A 20,793-nucleotide genomic window follows, 5' to 3' on the forward strand; every position below is an offset into this window, starting at 1 on the left:
CTAGGCAACTGGCCAACAAGTGGGCAGCCTTTCCTATTGTAGCTTGACCTATTGCGCAACATTACCTTGCACGCTACGCCGCTTGTAGGCTTTAAGCTGGATTGATATTGCAAAGCTTTCTCGCTGATGATCTATTCGAGAAGGGCTCTGTAGAGCTGTAGAAGGTAGTAAGTACTGTGTCATGAGCTTCTCACTACCGATTACCTGCGCAGATCGTTGAAGTGGTCCGTTCGCTTACAACTAGGCCATCTCTGATTTATCATCGCACATTCCATTACTAGTAGCCGCCTGCCTCAGATGCAATAATTCATACTGGGAGCACTATGCGTAAATGAAGCAGTTTGGCGTTAGAACGTATTCTTGGTCCTTTCAACTCGAAGGCATGTTATTTTGATAGTCGCAGATTTATTAGCTTCTGGAATGAAGGCAGATGCAAATTATCTCGCCGTCCTCCGAGCTGTGATGCTCACAGAACAAAAAACGGACCATGGCCGCACAGCGGGACAACAAACAGACAAGCGCTGTGGGTTGCCCCCCCTCTCCGTCTGTTGTCTGTCTTTTGCGCTGTGAGCATCGTGGTATACGAACGAGCCGATGACCAAATGCTTTTAGGCCCTCAAAGCCTTTCCGCATAAATTTCTACACTGCGCAAGTTTGGGCAGATTTGTAGCTTACAACAAGTGCATAACTGCGCGATAGTTTGGCTGAAAGACGCCACACAAATGTAAGGTACCGGAGTCCAGCTTATAGACGGCCTTCGATATCTTTCGTTTCTGTGGTATACTTTGCTGTCCAACTTTCGCTCTACAGTTCTCAATATAGCCCTTTCACGCAGTTGATTGATTGATTGATTGATTGATTGTAGGGTTTAAAGCACCAACGCAACACAGACGATGAGGCGCCGTAGTGGAGGGCTCCGGATTAATTTTGACCACCTGGGGATCTTTTTCGTGCGCCGAAATCTCGTGCACACGGGCGTTTTTGCTTTTCGCATCCATCAGAAAAGCGGCCGCCGCGGCCGGGAATCGAACCCGCGACCTCGTGCTCAGCAGCGCAACGCCTTAGCCACTGAGCCACCGCGGCGGGTTTTCACGCAGTTCCCTTCACCCAACTGTCCCCTCTGTTACTCCCTGGACACTCTAACCCACGCCATGTGGGCCTGCCCTCTTAACCCACTCCCCTCCATCTCCAGCGTCGAGCAGTGGGAGGACGCGCTGGGCAGCTCGCAACCGGGGGTGCAGCTACTTCTGGTTGACCGAGCTGCCACCGTCGCCGCCAGCCTTCGACCGGCAGCCACCACGTGTTCCTAGCCAACTTGCTTGGAAAATAAAGTGATTTCTCTCTCTCTCTCTCACGCAGCAAGGCCGTGCGCTTGGGTCGCTCATAATATTCACATACCTGTGGATGCCGAGGCATCCCCTTCTTGGCCTGTGGCTCTTCCGATTTTAGGCTGTGGCGTTCCAGTTGTCGGGTTTCTTGTGGTGGAAACGGTCAAATTCCGCCGGTCGCTTGATTCCTTCGCAGGCGTCACGTCGTGTTTGTTGTCTTGAGGAGTCAAGGAGAAAAAGGAAATGAGCTTACAATAAATAAATAAATAAATAAATAAATAAATAAATAAATAAATAAATAAATAAATAAATAAATAAATAAATAAATAAATAAATAAATAAATAAATAAATAAATAAATAAATAAATAAATAAATAAATAAATAAATAAATAAATAAATAAATAAATAAATAAATAAATAAATAAATAAATAAATAAATAAGACGATAACTGTAATGGTACAAATCAATCGCACTCTTTAAAACTGAAACCAAGGCTGCAATTTTTCCCCTGCGTTTATGCTCGTACCGAACACGGCCTCCAATTTGTCAAGGCCAGGAAACTGACGTAATCTTATGTGGGCTTCAGACAGCAATTATTGTATACCTGTAGCAAACCCACTGCCCAGTTTTCGGCGGCTTAACGCTGCGAAATATCCTTTGCAAACTTTAAACGGGCGCTGCACTAGCAGTGTTCATTATTATCAACACACAAAACCACAAGAAAATCCCGTTACGAGTAACTTCGCTGAACATAGTCCTGAAGCAGTAAAAATCCAAAAGTTAACTTTCAAACATGCGCCTAAAGGCCGCATCGGAAATGCAATCACGACGCTTACGTGCAGGTGGATGTTCACCCAGGTCCAGGGGGCTGTCATCAAAGAAATCAGGCCTGCGGTTGATCACAGCTTTACCTGAAAATTGAAATGTGCACAAAGGAAGCTCTTCACCATGACGGCACAGCTTTTACGCGTTCTGTTGGCACCGCAGGATGCATGTATTACGCAGGCATACTCGAAAACTGGGGAAATTTAAATTGAATCAACACTGCGTAGAATAAACACTACAGTTTAGTCCGCCAACTTCGTAAATATGCACCTACATTCTATAAAATTTTACAGCCCAGGATATCTTTGGAAACAGAATTAAATAGGTGTTAAATATCTAAAGAATTTATCCAATCACTGACACAGTATTACTTTGAGTCGAAAAAAAAATCAGGTGAGTTTCTTTAAAATTCTTGGGCGTTAGTTGTTTCAAAGTAAACGCTGTCGAGACAAACACATGTGGCTGAGTTACAAATAAACGGCATCGGCCTACGGCATTTTTTTTTGCGTTTTTATATTGTTCCTGGTGCAATCTGCAGCCATTTTGGTTTAGGGCATGAAATAACACATGTGCGAGCGCATGTTCTGTACGGAATATGCACGATGTAAGGAACTATATCCTCCCTATCGTCCCGTAGATTTACTAGGAGGGCCCCCGGTCCTCGTATACGTTTCAATGATATCACTCCGGAGAACGGCTTCGACGCTTAGCGTCGTCTCACCCGCTGCCACGTCCTCCTAAATAGATTATGCGCGCTGGTTCGATGATCACCATAGCAAATATGCCGAAAATTTTCGCGAAGGATCAGTGTCTCAGATTCAGCAAGCAAGGCTTCTTGTTGTTACTATTCAAAACCGTGTGTCTTTTTTTTTTTTTTCTGTTTGCCATCTTTACTCCGACGGGGGGGAGGAGAAAAAAAACTTGCTTCAGGTAGATTACGGAAAGGGGAGATCTGACTTACAAGTGAAAACAAATTATAGGCAGGATTTTGGATGCCGCGCCTGATATGATTGTAGACCTACTGCCATGCGTGGCGTCAGAAAAACGCGGTGGCACTTGCATTGGCATTGACAGAAGCTAAAATTACAAAAAAAGTGATGGTGAAATGGAGTGGTGCAAAAAAATCCAGGGCCATTCCCACTAACTTGAATCCTGGGGAAGGGCGAAGCATGCAGTACATAAATGTATTCTTGGCTCCTTGGCGTTTTTACCAACGGAAATGAAACCGTTGGGGGGTAGACGTATACAGCTTTGCTGTAAAAGTCTCATATTTGAAGCACGAAGCTCTTTAGCGCGAGGCGTAAACGAGTGTCCCGGTGTTTTAGTACGCGTTACATTCTAGCGCGAGGCGTAAGCGAGTTTGCTGGTGTTTTATTATCGTGACTACATGAGACGACGATTACGAAGACTACGACAGCAGATGTCAACAGCCCCAGCCCCTGAAGGGCTTCGCCCCTAAAACGCCGATAAGGGGAGCGCACAACAAAACGTGGATGGATGCGCCAGAACGAAGCTGTCTGTGAAAAAATGGCGCTGTGCGACATGCAGTGATGCGACCGACGAAGCTTTTAAAGGCGGCGGACCGACACTTGCGGTATTTCAGCGGCCAATGTCCACCTTTGCTCCATATTCATTTACAAACCCTAACTCCCCCATGCTTGTGTCCAGCTAGGCGACGCTTGGACGGAAACACAAAGCACTAACGATAGGTACGAAAAGTCAATCTAAGCTTGACTGCTGCAGCGTTGATATATTTGTTTTTCCATGTTTTACCATTGAAGTGTCGCGCAGTTTTACGGTATAAGCTTGTCGACGTTTGTTAACAAAGATAACGTTTGTTAACAAAGATAGACAACGGTGGACATGCACGGAGTTTTTCCGGCCAATTTTAGCGCATAAGTGCTCAATTTCGACCTTCAGGTTCTGAGTAGGTGACGTTCTGTCCAAGTTGGGATTTACATGAATGCGGGGTCATTTAGACCCCATTCCTACACTCGCAAAGAAATGCTTTTTTATCTTGAACAGGCGATTTTATAACATTTACGGAGCGCATTGCTTTCAGGTTAGTCTTTAAAATAGTTGGATTCAGTTACCTCACAGCACCCCGCAGTATTCAGGCCTAAAATAATAATTAACGCCTCTTGAGAAGCAGCATTCATATTTGCAATGCTCAGCGGACCGGTTCTCCCAACAAAAGGGATAAAAAACTGAAACATGTCCTCCTAACGGCAACTTTGTGAACAGAGAAATAAATTATTTCCTATTTCCCAGGCACCGGGGGGATTATTCGTTTTAAAAGGCTCGAATTAAAGTAACACGCACGGAGGGCACCCTTGGAATATGTGGCAGCTCGTTTCAAGGAGGTTTGTCATAATATTAACTACCTAATATTTATAGCGTGCACCAATATATTGCAAACGCGCCTTCGCATATTGTGTTCGTTGAAACAAAGCCTCCATTATACTCAGTGGCCGGCATGTCGCACTGAAACCAACATAGAGAGCCACATAAGAGGGAAGAGGGGGGGAGGCAAGGTTCTTTGGCTCTGGTGGTTTCGTTGATACGTCTCTTGTTTTAGGCTGACGCGAAACGTTGCGTCTTCGGCCTCCTATGCTTCGCAAAGGAGGAGTTTCAGCATCCATTTTTTTAAAGCGAACCTCCTTAGAGGGTCGGGCTGTCGGTGGCTCCTGTCGTCGTCGTCGTTTGAATGCGCGCACTAAAAAAACACACCGGGACACTCGTTCTACAACACCTCGCGCTAAAACGTTTCGTGCTTCCAAGACGCGATACTTTTACCCCCAAACAATTCCGCCTCCGAAGGGAAAAACGCCAAGGCGCCAAGAATACACTGATACACTGTATGCTTCGCCTCTCCCGAGGTTTCACGTTAATGGAGATGGCCCGGCATTTTTTTTTCAGCTTAGGTAACTTAGATTTCAGAAACGTGAAGCACTCTCTTTGTCGATTTAAACGAACAAAAAAAAAAAAATACGAGCATCTCTCGCTGCCATTGGCTATAGACGTGGTTCGACATTTTAAAGGCACACACCGTTTGAGCATGCGTTACTCGCAACTGTTTAACTCAAAAACATCTTTACAACGTTCAAGAAAACTAACTGCATGTTAATTAATATGTCGACCTTCCTATAACAACAATATGCCAGAGCTGTCAAGCGTGATAAGGAGGCGGCCTCTGATTTCACCATCACACATATCTTAGGGGGTAACAACAGGAGCAGTGATTATTTAAAGCGAAGCTTTCAATGCCTCGCCGATGGCGGCGATGTCAAAGCAAAACCGAATGCAGGAAAACCAACTTTACACAACGGGTTCCACAAAACGATGATGGTGATAAGCGAAAGCATATCAAGAGAAAAAAACGCTTCCCGTTGTCAGAATCTAACCTGGGTCCCTCGCACGACGAAGCCGGCGTCTATCCGATTTCGCTATTCGCACACGGTCGAAGCACTTCGGACTTCGGCTGATTTAGGTTTAACAGCAGAAATCTTCGCGTTTTAACCACCTTTTCTGAAGGAACGGGCTTTGATTTATTTTACTGCAGTTCATTCGAATGTTACGCTTAAAAGTCCACGCCTCCCTCTTCCCCTCAGCAAGAGCTGCAGGTCTTTCAGGATTCTCCTCCGCGTCATAACGTGCCAGCCCTATCCACAGGGGACTGGAATTTTCGAGACAACGTTTCTGAAGCCCTTCCTTCTTTGTCTGCGTAAACAAAAATCGAATAGCCATAGCAAGCCGACGTTTTGTTCGCAAGCCACTCAAGACGACGAACCTTTCTTGCATCCTTTTACTAAGCCCTGTAACACGCGTGAAACCTACCAGCTTGGTTCTAACGACCCTTCTTTTAAGAGCAAGCCAGCCTGTATTAAAGTCGCGGGGTTCCGCCGGTGACGGCGCACTTACTGCAGTTGCTCTCGTCCTGGTGGTCGTCGCAGTCGGCGACGCCGTCACAGAGGAGCGTTTTCTTGATGCAGCGCGCGAACCCGTCCATTGGGCACAGGAAGAAGCCCTCCTTGCAGCCCATGCGGATGCAGTTGAGCTCGTCCGACTTGTCCGGGCACTGGAACATGCCGTCGCAGAGCTCGTGCTTCGGCACACAGTTTAGCCCATCGGCGCACGGAGTCGAACCACCGGGACACCCTACGAGCGAAGCATGACGTCCAGATTGACCCAAATAAGACTCTTCTCAGCCGAGACGAACGCCCTTCGAACACTGAAAGGCAACCTCGGACATCACAGGGCAACAACACTACTCCCCCCCCCCCCTCCACATACACACACCCGCCGCACCCACATGTAAAATCCGTATATACTTAATCTGTATCGGCTCAGATGTACGCGGTACTAGAGTGTTCGGTCATAGACAAATGAAACGCGATCACGAAATTGTGAACGGGAACCCATAAACAGCGCGATTTCTTTCCATGCAAGTCAAATTGACGTGTGGCTTAATCATAGTAATGAAGGCGGGAAATGCGGCTTACCAAATATACCCATAAACATAACGTGTCATTATTGGACCGACAAGAACAGCGTCATTTTTGGGTGTTTTGATTCATATTTTCATGTTCCCATTTCACTTGTCCATCCCGGTACTGTGGGGAACAGCGCGAAATAACGAAGACTACAGAAGGTGAGACGAAATAAACGGGACAAGCGCTGTTCGTTTCGTCTTCTCTATACCTCGTTCTTTCGGGTTGTTCCCAATTATACAAGTACTCCAACTCGTCCACTTAACCCCCCTGCAGTAGAAGAGTGCGCCGGGTAAATCTAGAGCAGCTGGATTCTTTAAGGTGTTTTGAGCATTTATTGCACGGCTATTACGAGTTTTACCCTTTGCCCGAGTACAGTTGCCATGGACAAAACTGGTCTTCCCTGCACTGCTTGTGTGCGCTTCAATTAGCCAATATATGCAACCAGCGTGTTTATAAGCCAAAAACGTACAGGCAGAAAATGTGAACGCCGAAGCGCAGTGGCACTGAAAACCGCTTTATGCCCACGTAGTTGAGTGTATATTCATCTATTACGTGGTGTACTTCTTTCTCTATTGCCATCTTCCTGATTTTCTTACCGATTTACAAAGTTCGAGCTCTAAAGAGCACCGATGTCCTAAGAGTGCGAAATTCATTGTTTGGTGATCTAATAACTAAAATTGTTTACTAAAATGGTAAGAATATGCTTGAGATGTGGTATAGGGCCCCTGATGTAAAACATGACGATGGCCGTGGAGCGTGATAAAAATCACACTGCCTGAAAAGAAACCAGGAAACTCAAAAACATCCACGTTTGCCCTGGAAAGAATAGTTAGGCTCCCGGTTCATGCAGAAGGCCCTAAGCACCGCCTTCATTGACGAGGAAGGTCTCTGTGTCCTGATGTCGTGCGAGTCTTGTTTTGTGCTATCTGCTCTGGTAATGATTTTTTGTACATCACGTATTTCACCCGAACCTATCTCGTTACCCCGTCAACAATGGTTTCGCGGTAACCTAACTATTAGTCAGTCACCTACACTACTACACAATTTAAATCTCTAGTGTTATTCGCTCAGCACAATATAGGTTGTATTCACTGGCGAGGCACGCATGCAGGCAACCATGTCGGTGCGCCGTCACTGGTTACGTCGAGCTCCGCGGGATGGCGGTACTTGTCCGTGCTAAGATATGATCTGTGTTGAACGTTTTAAACTCTACCCCACCGAACGCAAATGAATGCCTCGACTCCAATGTGAGTGCGATTAATGCCATCTCTGCTGACACCCCCGTTGAGAATCGGGTTGAAACGGAGCAGACGAAGCACGCCGGTGTTTGTTTGTTTTTTTCTGTGGCGTGCGGGCGCTGTGGCGCAAGTCGCGCCATGTCCGTGGCGCTTCGGCTATGTCCGTGGCCGTTTTCAGTGTTGCCAAGCGAAGAAATTGACAGCTAAACTTTTCAGTTAATATTATCTATAGCTGCGGCCTACGTTTTTTTCGTAGGCATAATTTGACATACACCTGAAACGCAACCGTACACTTTAAGAAGGCTCTTTTAAGAGTCTTTACCGCGATGCTCCAGAACCACCAATTGAAGTGGCCTAGTGTGCAAATTCGACGAATGACGTGGCCGAGCCTTCTATTTAAATGAAAAATAGCGTCTGCGCAGGCACATTGCACAATGCAAAATGCCATTCACGCCTCGAGTGTTCTCGCCGCGCACATGCACTTTTTTTAGTCAAATGAGATGTTGGGCTTCGTAATTCGTCGAATTTGCACACTTGGTCACTTAAATTTGTCATTCTGGAGCCCTGTGGTGAAGAAGACCTACGGGGGCCTCTTATAGTGTACGGCTGCAAAGGGAAGCGTTCACAGCTTTCCCGGAAACCTCGCGTGAACGCAGAACACACCTGAGAATGAAAATACGGCGATAGCAAAAAGTGTGACAAGAGTAGCGAAGGAAGATTGTGGGGTGAAGATTAGGGTAGCACGAAGAGAAAAAGTGAGCGGGGAAAATGTACAGGAAGGTGAGGTAAAGCGGGAATGTCGGTCCCTTCTATCTGGGTTGCTTCGCAGAAGGTAAAATGCAGTTATCGTACTTACGAAATTTGAATAACGGAGGTTCTTCTTTACTCTCTGGCTTCAGGGATGTTCGTCCTCCGTTTATAGGTGCCCAGCCATCTATTAAAAAAAGGAAAGAGTCAGGTTTAAAAGGCTACGTTTAGTAGCAGCCCCCGGAGCTGTACACGTTGTCAAAACCAATTTGAAGTTACCGCACTTCAACGACAGGGCCTTTGCGCGGCACTTAATTGCAATCACCCGAAGCATACTTTCACTCACCCTTCGGTGGTTGCTCAAACGGAAAGCAGACGCACTAGCAATGATGGCGCCCGCTTGTCTGATTCACCTTTTTCTTGCTTTGTTTATTAGGTACTTTTTATAAATAACACGCGTGTTACAACTATATGCAGAAGCGCGCGTTCTTTGCCTGCATTATTTTTGAAAAGCGAAGGTTTACGTCTACACAGCAAAATGATTTACACCCTTATAAAATGATCACACCCTTCCACACCAGCAAAACCGGGAATACACCCTTTTAAAGGGTGCTTTATTGTTAATTACACTCTTGAAAAGGGTGTTTTTTCTTTGTTTGATGACAGGGTGTAAGGATGTTGATAGACAAAAATGGTTTACGTGTAGTCTCTGCGTGCATCCCCCGCATAGGTTCCTGACGGGGAGGGGGGTGTACTCAAGCCGGGAAAAGTCCAAGGACAAAACAGAACGCGTTCGTGTACAGATGACCGGGTGCAACGAGAAAGCGCGGCGCAGCAGCAGCTGATACTCGAGGGAAGGGCAGAGTGTGGTGTTGAACGCGACGCAGCCGCTCCCGCCGCCCACCTTGCGGACACCTGCTGGCCAGCAACTGACAGTACTTTCGTGGACTTCATTGTGCTACGCCCAAGTCTATCCTCATCTAAAGACGATAATCTTTCTTGGGCTTCTTAAGCGCGAAAATTTTAGTCTGTCTGTATGTCTGTCGGCCTGTCTGTCCCTCGATTTAACCACCCGGCAGAAAGCTAAATTAAATCCTTGAACCAGAAATTCATATAGGCAAAATTCTTCCAAACCACAGAATCTGGAACCATACTTCTTGTCAAAATTGCCAAGCAAAAAGAAAATATTCGGCATATTTGAGGCAAAACATCAATACATAAAGGACAGTTGCAGTGTTTTTTTTGTAATTAAAAATACATGGCGGCTTGAGTTTTGCGATATCAAGTAATAAAATACGCGTTGAAAGCATTGTTCTGATTCAAAAATATAGAGCGCTGGTGCCCGACCGTAGGCCTTGTGGCCGCATGCCAAAACGTCCAGCAGTAATGAACGGCTAAAGTAGATGGCACGCGAGCAGTGGAACGCGGTAAAATTGAATTGGCTTGAGTAAACCTCCACCGTGGTTATCGTGGAAGGAGTGAGACTGGAGAGGAAGGGCGTGGGAGGTGGGCTGGGAATCGAAGAGAGGCATTTCCGAGGCATGAGAGGCAGAAGAGACGACATTTGCAGCAAAGTGAATGAATACGCGGACAATTGCCGCAACCCAATAACAGCGAAACAGCTCATATAAAGAAGCTGCAAACCTAATCTATACCGGAAACACATGGGGAAGGGGGTTCCCAGTGTTCACAGGTGCCTTATTATTGGTCATGCGGTTTCAATGCTTGTGTTGTGGTTTTTTTTAAACGGATACTGAACTCTATGCGCTATGCCTGATTGCGAAGAATAATTGCGCTGGCCTTCTCTGGCAGCAAATTCTGCGTCCTGCCTAGTCTGACGTATTCTCTCGGCGTCTTGGGCGAGAACTGCTGGATCCTGCCTGGGTTTTTTGCTTACAACGACATGAAATTTTCCGAACAACAAGATGCTAACAGCTTCGCTGTAATGATCGCATTACCATGCCTGCAAGAGAAAGAAAAAAAATTGGCTGTGGCTTAACTCAGTTATGCCTGGGTGTGCGTAGCGAAAGGTACGGTTAATATTATTCTTTAGCTTGGTTCTCTATACGGTTACGACGCTTATCGAGGCGTGCGGCTTGTTCTTCCTCCGTTTCCTCGGCTCGCTGCGTCCTCTTGGTGTCGTTCCGACGACGAAGCCTGGCTTCTTTCAGTCTCTCCGGCTCTTTTTCCATATTTGACGACGAATCCCACCGAGCCGCCCCTTCTATATATGTGATTTTTTTATTGCTCTTTCTTCTTAATTTTTTTTTTTTTTTTTGCACGGCGAGCGGTGCTGCCAGCTGCGGCGGCTAGGGAATCCCTAGGTTCCTTGGCCGCCGCAGGTTCCCTAGGAATTGCTGCCGGCTAGGGAACCACTCAGCTCGCGGGGCAGCCAGCGGCCACAGGCGAAACGGCGACAATACGGCCATCGTAGCTCTCGCTACAAAGAATACCACACGGCGGCACTGTCGCCTACATAATAGGAACCTTCAAATTGATTCCAACAGTGAATGCTGCCGCCCAAGAAGTTTTTTATTGCTCAAAGTCGAGCTGTCGTTTTATAAGTGTATATCATTAAAGACACTTAGAGCCCATCAGGCGTCAGGGATCATGAGCCCCGCAGTCTTTGAGCGACTGTCATCAAATTCCAGCGCCTGTGCATATTACGCAATATTTTTCCAGAACCACACATGGTTGGTTCAGCCGAAAGTTGTTATCAGCTCAATAGCGGCAAGGTACACGGAAAACGTGTCCGCACACCAAAATAACGTTCTCTTTTTTCGTGAGACGGCAGAAACAGACCGCATAGCGAACACAAAGTCGAAGAGCAATACTAGCTGTCACGTTGACGTGATCGCTCTCCCCATATTTGCGCTGTGGTTGCTTCCCTCTACTGGTTCCTGTCTATTATCGGTTCCCCGCCGATTATTCACCCACCGTGGAACGTGTCAAGGCATTTGAATAGTCGCGCCGCGCACGCGCAAGCTGATCCCATCCATAGCAGCAATACTGGAAATGGCATTTCATGCGGGTCGGAAGGTGAATAGCTGCATTACCGGCCGTCAGAAATTTCTTTTTATTGAGGAGGTTTAACGCGCCGTAGTGCACGGCCCAGAATTAATTGTGGCCACCTGTGGATGTTTAACATGCACCTAAACGTAACACACGGGCGCCATCGCTTTTCGGCTTGATCCATTTGGAAAGCGGCCACGGCGTCCGGGAAAGAACCCACCACCTTGGGCTCAACAGCATAATGCCGTCTCCTCTGAGTCACCGTGGTGGGTGCAGTCAGAAAATTTCTACGTCTCATGATGCACTTCGGCCAAGCAGCGCAGCATAACAGACAAACTCAAACAGCCCTTCCCATCGCCGATTTGATGACACTATAACCACATCTGCTACAAATGTTTCACTTTCGGGGGATCATGAAAATCGCGGTAAATTTAGGCCTATTTTAAACCCTGCCAACATGCGCCTTAGATTCTCTTAACCATTTTCTCGTGATCAAAATGACCAGCGTGAGAAGAGACCGACATGCGTCGTGGAAAGAGGTTGTTAATCATTGCACGCCTTGCTTTTCCCAACGGGCCGTAACTATCAGGTGTAGCCCCGACGACCAGCCATTTCGGTTAGACATGCACACGCAAATTGAAACTGTGATTTTAAGCGCGGATGCTACCCCCGGCCTATGCGAGCCGAAGTCGCATAAATACAGGTTTTTTTTTTCCTATCCATAAAGCGGCCGCCACTTACACACAATCGAATTTACGAACTCGTGCTCCGAAGGGCAAAGCTCTAGACTGTATACGTCATGGTGGCTGATATGGCATGTGTAATATGCTGCTATAGAGTTTTCTTATTTATACACCAAATCGCCAAATGCACAGTTCCATTGTTCGTGAAATGCATTTACGACTTCTGATTGCATTCACGAATGAATTTACAAATGCATTTACGACTACACCAGCTAGAATAGCTTAACGTTTCCATGAATATGTGCAAGTGCTATTGGATGTTTTCTAGGACTTAGAGAGTCACGTGTGCCTGAAGTACGGCTGCAGCCAGCGAAACTCTCTCGCAGATCAAGTTTAAAATGGCGCGCCGTAAAAAAAATATTGTTCCAGTTCTTTTAGAAGGCAGCATGCGTTACATGTTCAAAAATAAACCCAGTAACCAAAATGAAACGGAAAAAAAATAGCAGCTAGAACCTTTAACGTCCTTGTAACTTTCTTTAATACGTCATTCATTGGTTTTCTTTGGCGTTAAAGCATTCCCTTAGGTCACAGGATGCAGCGAGGCATAATTGTAGTGCGTATAAAATAAGCCTTATGTTCTGTACGCGTTCGCTGTGATAACCGCACCGCTCTACCTAATCGAAATGCAAACGTTCGAATGCGTTCGCCGGCGTAGAAGAACGAGGTCCTCCTACCTCCTTGTCCAGGCACGGGCACGGTCATTTCGTTGGGAAGGAAAGGTCCTTGTGGCGGTAACGCTGAAATGCGCACAAAGAAATTTAGATTACAGCCACCCCAGAAAGCATAGAGTAATAAAAATAACTGTGGTTGCCTCTGTCATAGGAATCGGTAAAACACGAAAGTGAAATGTGCTGCGAAATCTGCCGCTGAGCATGATTTGCGGGTAGGCGGCTGTCTTGTGGATGTGCTTGGCGAGCGACCTCCTGCTGGCGGGTCGCTTCGGCAAAGGTGTACTGGCGTCATTTCCGTAACGGATATGACGTTAGTGAAATCTTAAAGCATCGCGGCATAAAGCACTTTCGTGTTAAAATATACAACCGGAAAATGAACAACCCAATGTATAACGCACTCTTTGGTTCTAAAGGTTGCTTCCCTGCAAGCAGACCGTGTGTGCAGGGGTGCACCCTTTACAGGCCGCTTGCTTCGTTGTAACGGCGTCACTTTCGGGATGGATATGACGTCAGAGAAATCTTCGTGTATCCGGGAATAAAACACTTTCGTGTTAAAAAAAAAAACGCTTGCGAGAGTGCCTAAAGACATGCCGATGATAACATATTTTTGTCGTAACCACATCCCACAACATTTTCAGTAAATCACAGCATGCTCATCTATCTTACTAAGCCAAAAATATTCTTCTTAAGCTGTTTTCCTCGCAGGTTTGCCACACCGCAGTAAATCTCCAACAACGTAAAAAATCGGAGGCGCGAGCGAGATTTTTTGGTTATTTACTTTAGGCAAGGTAGAAAGATAAATTATAATGGAAAGGTAAAGCTGCAGGACACCTTTCATAAATCAGGGCTAACAAAATGGGCTAAAAAGCAATGCTTAAGTCACGAGCTTCACCCGTAAAGTTCAAATTCTGTCCATTATTTTGTATAAACTATTTCGAGGTAGAATTAAAAAAAAATCTCAGTTAGCGGTAAACTGGTGTAAAACTTTTTTCTTTACTCTGTGAGGCTTTCTTAGAAAACTTAACCCGTATAACGAGAATTAATCTGTGTTGGGGTAATCAGAAATGACGCCTGTTCCGGTGATACCGGAGTGATTTCCACAACGATAACGATAAAACATCCTGGCTCGTAATCGTCCTCAACGATTATATCAGTGAATGGTTGATAAGCAATTTTATAATAAATCAAGCTTATCTGAAGAAGAAAAATTACCATAAAAACGAAAGTGTACCGGTACTTACCCCTTTCGGATAAAGTGGAACCCTTATGAGCATTCACGAATCGTAAATATATTCTTCTCTGTCATAGATTAATACATCATATTTTGTGACGCGGAGCCATCTCCGCAGTATAGGTCTATACGTTCCTTAACCTGTAGTCGAAATCATAATGGCTTCGCAATACACTCATTTCGCGAAAGTTCCAATTCTAATCGTTATAATAGCGTAAATGGTGATAATTGGTCGTACAGTATTTAGAAAAAACCAGAAAATTTGGCTGGAAAAACCTCGCACTGAAGACAAGCGGCATAAGAATGCTACGCATTAGTAGATCTGCCAAATTTTTGTGCGCGCATTCATTAAAGCACCTGAAACCTAGCGGTTCAGCCTAGGGGGAAACATTTCACAAACAGTCCCATCAACCACCAATTTTACTGCACCAACAGAAATTCGCAAGAATAAACACGAGGAAAAAATCACTTTGCGCAAGGAACGGTCGCACAGTATACAATACCAGCTCTGCAAGTGCTTCTAAATTGTGAAGATTAAGACACCGCCTCGTTTTTAACCAAAGGTCGCACACAAACACACACACACAAAAGAACACACATTGAAAATATTACCCATTATACGCGAAGGCTTACCGGGAATCGCAGGCTTTAATCTTTCCCTAGAGCTCTCTCTCCTTTCTGCGAGAAAAGGGGATCAGTCCAGAAATGAGAACTTACGAAACTGATTTTTAATGAGAATCATTCCGATGATGACAAAGCCAAAAACAGACGGAAAGAATACCGGTTTGTAGGTTGACGATGGCCGAGGACGTCGTTTGCGTCACCAACTCTTCTTTTATATCTGGAATAAAGCGTGCACGATCGTTGGGCTCCCTAAGTACATTGATTGGAAACACGGCTAATCATCCTTGTTCGCCAGCGCTGGGATTTTATCATTACGGCGAAGAAGGAGGGGGAGTAGAGCCGAACACGTGCAGCCAAATTATTCCCTAATCAGGACGGAGCTGCTTATCTCTATCATGCAGCGAGGTCAAAGACGTGGCCTACCTCTTTGCGGTGGATTCTTTTCGAGGTTCTTTTGGAGAGGGTAAGTAGGTGCGACTGCACTATTGTTCGCTAGAAGAAAAAAAAAACGAAGAAGCAAATGAAGGCAACCGTGGGAGAAAACCAATAAGTCTGTATAACTGGGAATGCAGTAAGCACTCTTTGAAATAAGCACCAATGGCAAGCGCTTATCCAGCGTAGTTGGTCTCTCGCAACGAGTCGAATGTTTCGATGCTGCACGTTCCTACCGAATAAAGAACCAACCTGTGTAAGCCGACCTATTGAAATAGTTCTGTAGAAATTAAGAAATCTGGGAGCTAGCGAAGGTATCTTTCTGACATATTCGAAAAGCATAATCGAAAGAGTAGACACTTTAGATGGGTGTAGAGAAGATGGGGTACGTGCATCGAAGGTCACACAAGACTTGGCGCGCACCGGCACGGGCAAAATTTACATTTAAAAAATGCGATATGCATAACTGTAAAGATCTCTTGACCTTCTGTCTGATACTACGCAGGAGTAAGAGTTGTTTATTGGCTACCTCAATATAGCTGAAAATTTGTGACGTAACATTTTCCCCCAGAGCACTTGGTGTGTTTGGGCCATGCTTTGCAAGAAGTGTTCCCGGAGGTAGCCTCAATACAAAATTGCTCGTTCTGTTCAGCGTTCAAAACACTGGTGTAGCTGCGGCTTATTTATCTCCAAAGGTGAATTTTGACACCCGTTAGTTGGTAAACCTGAATCTCATATCTGTATTATAAGAATATTTTTAGCACCGATTATATTAGCATGGCTCTTTGACATTGAACTCCAGCGGCGTAGCGCGCAAAGAACGCAAAAGAATACTATAACTTCCCGCGTTTCTCAACGAAAAAGTGAAATATAAGGAGCGCAAGAAAAAACAATAAACATGCAGAATGATAAAATTTGGAGACAACATGAAGATAGTAAAGCGGAATAAATAAGAGAAATGTTCGCTAGCATTTCACATTGCAGCGGTTTTCGCCATCGTCAAGTGCAGCTTCCCAGACGGTCAAAGTTTTTTGTTAACCAGAAGCTTTTGAATGTTGTAACTATCCTCGAATAGCCTAAACGCAGGGGAGAGTTTGCTTCGAGTGCAATATAAACCATAGGAAATGGTCGTGCCAAGTCCAAAAAACGAACGCTCTAAGTTTGAATTTCCAGAAGAAACTTTAGCGACGAATTAAAAATTCTAAGCCCTACTGCATAGCGTTTTGGCGGCATTCATATTCCAGCGGCTGCGTGCGAAATTTCACGCTTCATCTTAGACAATTAAACGACAAACCTTTTGAGTGAAAGTGGTGAGTTCGGATACCAAAATATGCCACAAGTTTATACTGAAGAGCGAAGTTTTATGCTAACATTGTATGTTGTGGAGTGGAAGGAGGCTTGGTGCTTATGGTGGGTCCGTGGAGAGATGACGCGTGAAATGCGACAACGCGAAATAGCTTTTCGATATACGCTAAAAAACTTCCCTGTCAAGATTCTGATCGCAATCAATAATACAACCCCCCCGCCTTAACATCCAGATTGTCTGGACCCCGGACCATTCTTCCCTCAAGGGAAACCAGGCGGCACACGCCGCTGCCCGGGATCTTACTCTCCACCTATCTCCTGGTCATTTCCCGATAAACTTAAACCCTATATCATTATCGCCAACTCCGACTTCAATACGCACCTCCTCACTCACCCCTCAGCACCTAGGCCGCTCACGTTGGGCGTTCACTACACACCAACACAAACTACAAATCCTCGATACCCCACCACAACCGCCGCCCCTCTTGTTCCGTCCCGAATACCCCCTACCAACTAAAGTTCATTCCACAAGCTAGGTGCAGCACGGTGGTGGCTACATTGTTGTCAACAGCCCGCCCCCTCAGGGCGCCTAACTCACCGCGAAGGAAGCGACAAAAGGCGCCGGGGCCTTGTGGTTCCACTTGCCGAGAGGGGAAAAGGGAATGTCCTTTCAGGACCCCATTCACGGCGAGTTAGGCGCCCTCAGTGGGCGCACTGTTCACAACAATGTAGCCTCCACAGTGCTGCACCTAGCGTGTGGTAGGAACTATAGTCTGGAAATGCACCTACGCGCCAGACCCCCGCCCCCCTCCCTTCCCCTGAGCAGTGCGAGTGCGACTTGGCTAAGGCCAGCTCAAGGTGCGAGGACCAGGAACACCCAACCGCTCGCGCCGCTTGACTGCTGCGCTGGCTTGCGGCTTTCTGGAGTAAGAAAGCCACACATTGTTAGGCTCAACACACGCTTTTCTCTCAATCAATCAATGGCCACAACAAACTCAGTCCCTAACATTATCTTTTTTAGACAAACGGCGATATATGGCACAAACGCTATGGGCTTCATATTGCTATGCGCGAGGTGCGTGCACCGTAGCCCGTAGCCTTTCATTCAGCTAAAACGAAATTCGGTATTACTGGAAATCGGATACACGTCTCGTAGCTTCTCGAAGCGGATATCTCCAACAGGCAACAAAAGAAAAAAGAAACCCACGAGAACAGAAGAACGACGGCGGGGTTTACGAACAAATTTAATGGGTTATTACGATGAGAGATTCTCGTTAGCGCCACGCCGCAATACGAGTTTTGTGGCCGAAAAAGAAAACGTCCAAACGTTTGGCATGTTACGTTGTAGCAGTTACTACAAGACTGAAAAATGTAGCAATTGCGACGATGTGTCTGAATGTTGTCAGATTCCAAAGATCACATCACGACTTCGCATGAAGAAACATTTTTTTTAATGAAATGCGATCACTTTCGCGTCCCATTTGTAGAATTTGCAGAAAAACGGTGCGGTCGGCACCATGTGCCTGTTTTTTTTTTTCTTTATCTTTGCCGGAACCTCGACAGCAAGCTATATTCCCAACAGAATACAAGCAGACAGTCCATTTACCGATTGCATTTCACCACAGATACAATGCCTGCAGGAATGAATAGCTCACTAATGAACTAATTACGCCTGAGCCCATTTCAGTCGGTACAGCTTGGTCATGAAAGCCTGCAACACTACAGGAGCCCACACGCCTCATTTCATGTGATTAGCTCCCAGGGGCTGAATAGCCAGATGTTTTTGTTTACTGCAGCCAGTAGCGGACATCGCCCCGCAAATAACGACCTACGGAATCCTAACACGGTGATGCTGCGCCGCTCCAGCAACTTTTGTTCGCTTGATCAAATCTTCCTAATTAGCCACTGTAGTCCGCAGCTACTCAACAACTCGCATGCTCAAGAAACTGCAAGCCCCCGGTAACAAACGTCGAATGAACACCTACTTTGAACTATGAACCTATACCGTCGCATCGTAGTAGAGCGACATTAGGGAAACATGTATGAACCAGATACCTATGGATTTTCGGTTAGGAATCGATCACTTTATGTGCTAGTTGGTTCGTGATGGAGCACAAAACAAACAGCACAAATTTTGCAAGGCTGTGGAACCAGAAAGACGCGACTTCGTGCATGCGCAATTTTCGCACTCCGCACATCGTTCTTCTTTGCACCATCTTTGGGTTAAATACGTGAAACTTTTCCTTTTCACAGTTCCGAAGATTCGCTAATGCTGAGAACCGCGCTTTATAAGCCGAAACCTCGTTTGCTTGAAAAGAGCAAAAGAAAGACGAGAGAACTCATTATTACAAAACTGTGAATGCATTGGTGAGCACTAAACGGGACAACGTTTACCCACTGCCGGTGCCGGTTTGCAACTAAAGGCTAACGAAAAGGGTACGCAATCATCGCATACTAATTACGACAAAAGTACGCAAATGTCTCGAAATGTAGTGAGAGTCCTTTACAGCACAACTTGGCTATGAGTAAGTTTTCCTTTGTTTCTTTTCACCAATGATGTAAATGTATGCTATTACCGCCATTAAGTGCCTTTACCTCCCCAATTATGTGTTTTTCCACAGATGCAAGGCGTAGTGCAGGATTGGTCTGTTTTCGCTATATTTTTATTTGTGTTTCCAAGGTTTTGAGAGAGAAAGAGGGCACCGACCAAGTAATGAAAAACAAAAGTTAAAAGAAACCCACGAGAAGAAAAAAAATAATCTTGTTGCCAAAAAGAGAAAAAAGAATCCCACGAGAACAGTAGAACGACTGCGGCGTTTACGAACAAATTTAATAGGTTATTACAACGAGATATGCTCGTTAGCGCTCCCCCCCCCCCCCCCCCCCCCCCACCGAAATGAGAGTTTTGTGGCCGAAAAAGAAAACGCCCAAACGTTTGGCACGTTACGTTGTTGCAGTGACTACAAGACTGAAAAATGTAACTATTGCGGCTATGTGTCTGAATTTTCTTCAGCTAAACAACTAATAAGACAATTTCATCATCAGTGATGAAACCCCTTGCCTAACGCGCCACAATCAGTGTTTGGGAATTGAATGTATAGTAACTGATGTGCGTAATGACACACACTAACTTATCATTCTTCAGGACGGGTCATAGGACTGGAACATAATAAACGTCACGGCATCCAGGATGATCCCTGTGTAACCATCTCCGCCAATTTTATGAAGCCATTTCCTGACCATTTGCAGCAGTCTGTTTCTATACAGGGTGATCAAAGTTAAGTCGGCAGCTTTTTTGAGAATTAGGTGCTTAGATCTACGTCAAGGCCACCTCAACGGTAAGGTTAAGCGCCCAGGCGAACACAGAATAAGGTGGTAATTATTGCCCGATTAATTCAAATTTAATTATTAAAGTTTTAGTTGCTGCAGTAAACAGGCATGTTTGTATTGAAAAGTTAGACGAAATCGTGTATTTCCACTGTTTCATTTCGCAGAATTCTTCTAGAAATCTGTACTCCAAGATATCGAACTTCTAAGTTTAAAGGGACCCTGCAATGCTTTCGATAAACGCTTTCACTCTTTCCTTCGCGTCTGGAAACACTGCGAAAGCTAGTTATCGCCAGCACGGAGCGGCACTGAGTGATTTGCTCTTGCTCAGATACGCCTTCCATTTCTGCTTTGTTTCTGTAGCTTTATTTTTAAATTTGCTATCGAATGCGTTCATTGCTGCATATGAAGGAAAACCGGCCAACCGTCGCTACATGGCCTTAATGACGTAATTACAGCTGTCGAAGAACGCCAAGACTGGGAAAGAAAGAAAACTCTTTTGAGCGAGTTTCCAAGTTATCTGATGAGCATAGAGCAGTAATTTTTGGCTGAGGTACTTTGCGACCCCCTAATCTAAGTACTGGGTGTGTTGGGTAGCTACATCCTGCAAGCATTTAAGATTTCAAAAAAGTTAAAAAAAAAGTGTTTCAGGGTTCCTTTAAAATTCGCAGTTCGATATCTCGGAGTGCGGATGCGCTAGGAGAATTCTGCCAAAAGAAAGAGTGTAGAAACACGATTGCGACTAACTTTTCAATACAACGATGCCTGCTTACCGCAGCCAGTTAAAAGTTAATTGTAAATTTTAATGAAACCAC

The 20,793-nt window shown here is 45.5% G+C and overlaps 1 protein-coding gene across 1 annotated transcript in view; it reads right to left on the reverse strand.

The window, feature by feature from the left end:
* Window positions 1–20,793, reverse strand: part of LOC144173262 (uncharacterized) — a 98,883-nt gene that overhangs the window by 53,712 nt on the left and 24,378 nt on the right. The window contains exons 4-11 of the mRNA XM_077701749.1: window positions 15,338–15,406; window positions 15,072–15,131; window positions 14,924–14,968; window positions 13,063–13,125; window positions 8,743–8,820; window positions 6,077–6,313; window positions 2,167–2,241; window positions 1,399–1,545 (exon numbers count right to left, since the gene is read on the reverse strand). Coding sequence (XP_077557875.1) covers window positions 1,399–1,545; window positions 2,167–2,241; window positions 6,077–6,313; window positions 8,743–8,820; window positions 13,063–13,125; window positions 14,924–14,968; window positions 15,072–15,131; window positions 15,338–15,406 — 774 coding nt within the window. The remainder of the gene's footprint in view (window positions 1–1,398; window positions 1,546–2,166; window positions 2,242–6,076; window positions 6,314–8,742; window positions 8,821–13,062; window positions 13,126–14,923; window positions 14,969–15,071; window positions 15,132–15,337; window positions 15,407–20,793) is intronic.

The sequence above is a fragment of the Haemaphysalis longicornis genome, unplaced genomic scaffold, assembly GCF_048455015.1.
Source record: "Haemaphysalis longicornis isolate Haplotype H1 unplaced genomic scaffold, Haemaphysalis longicornis Haplotype H1 scaffold_3, whole genome shotgun sequence".
NCBI classification, from domain to species: Eukaryota; Metazoa; Arthropoda; class Arachnida; order Ixodida; family Ixodidae; genus Haemaphysalis; species Haemaphysalis longicornis.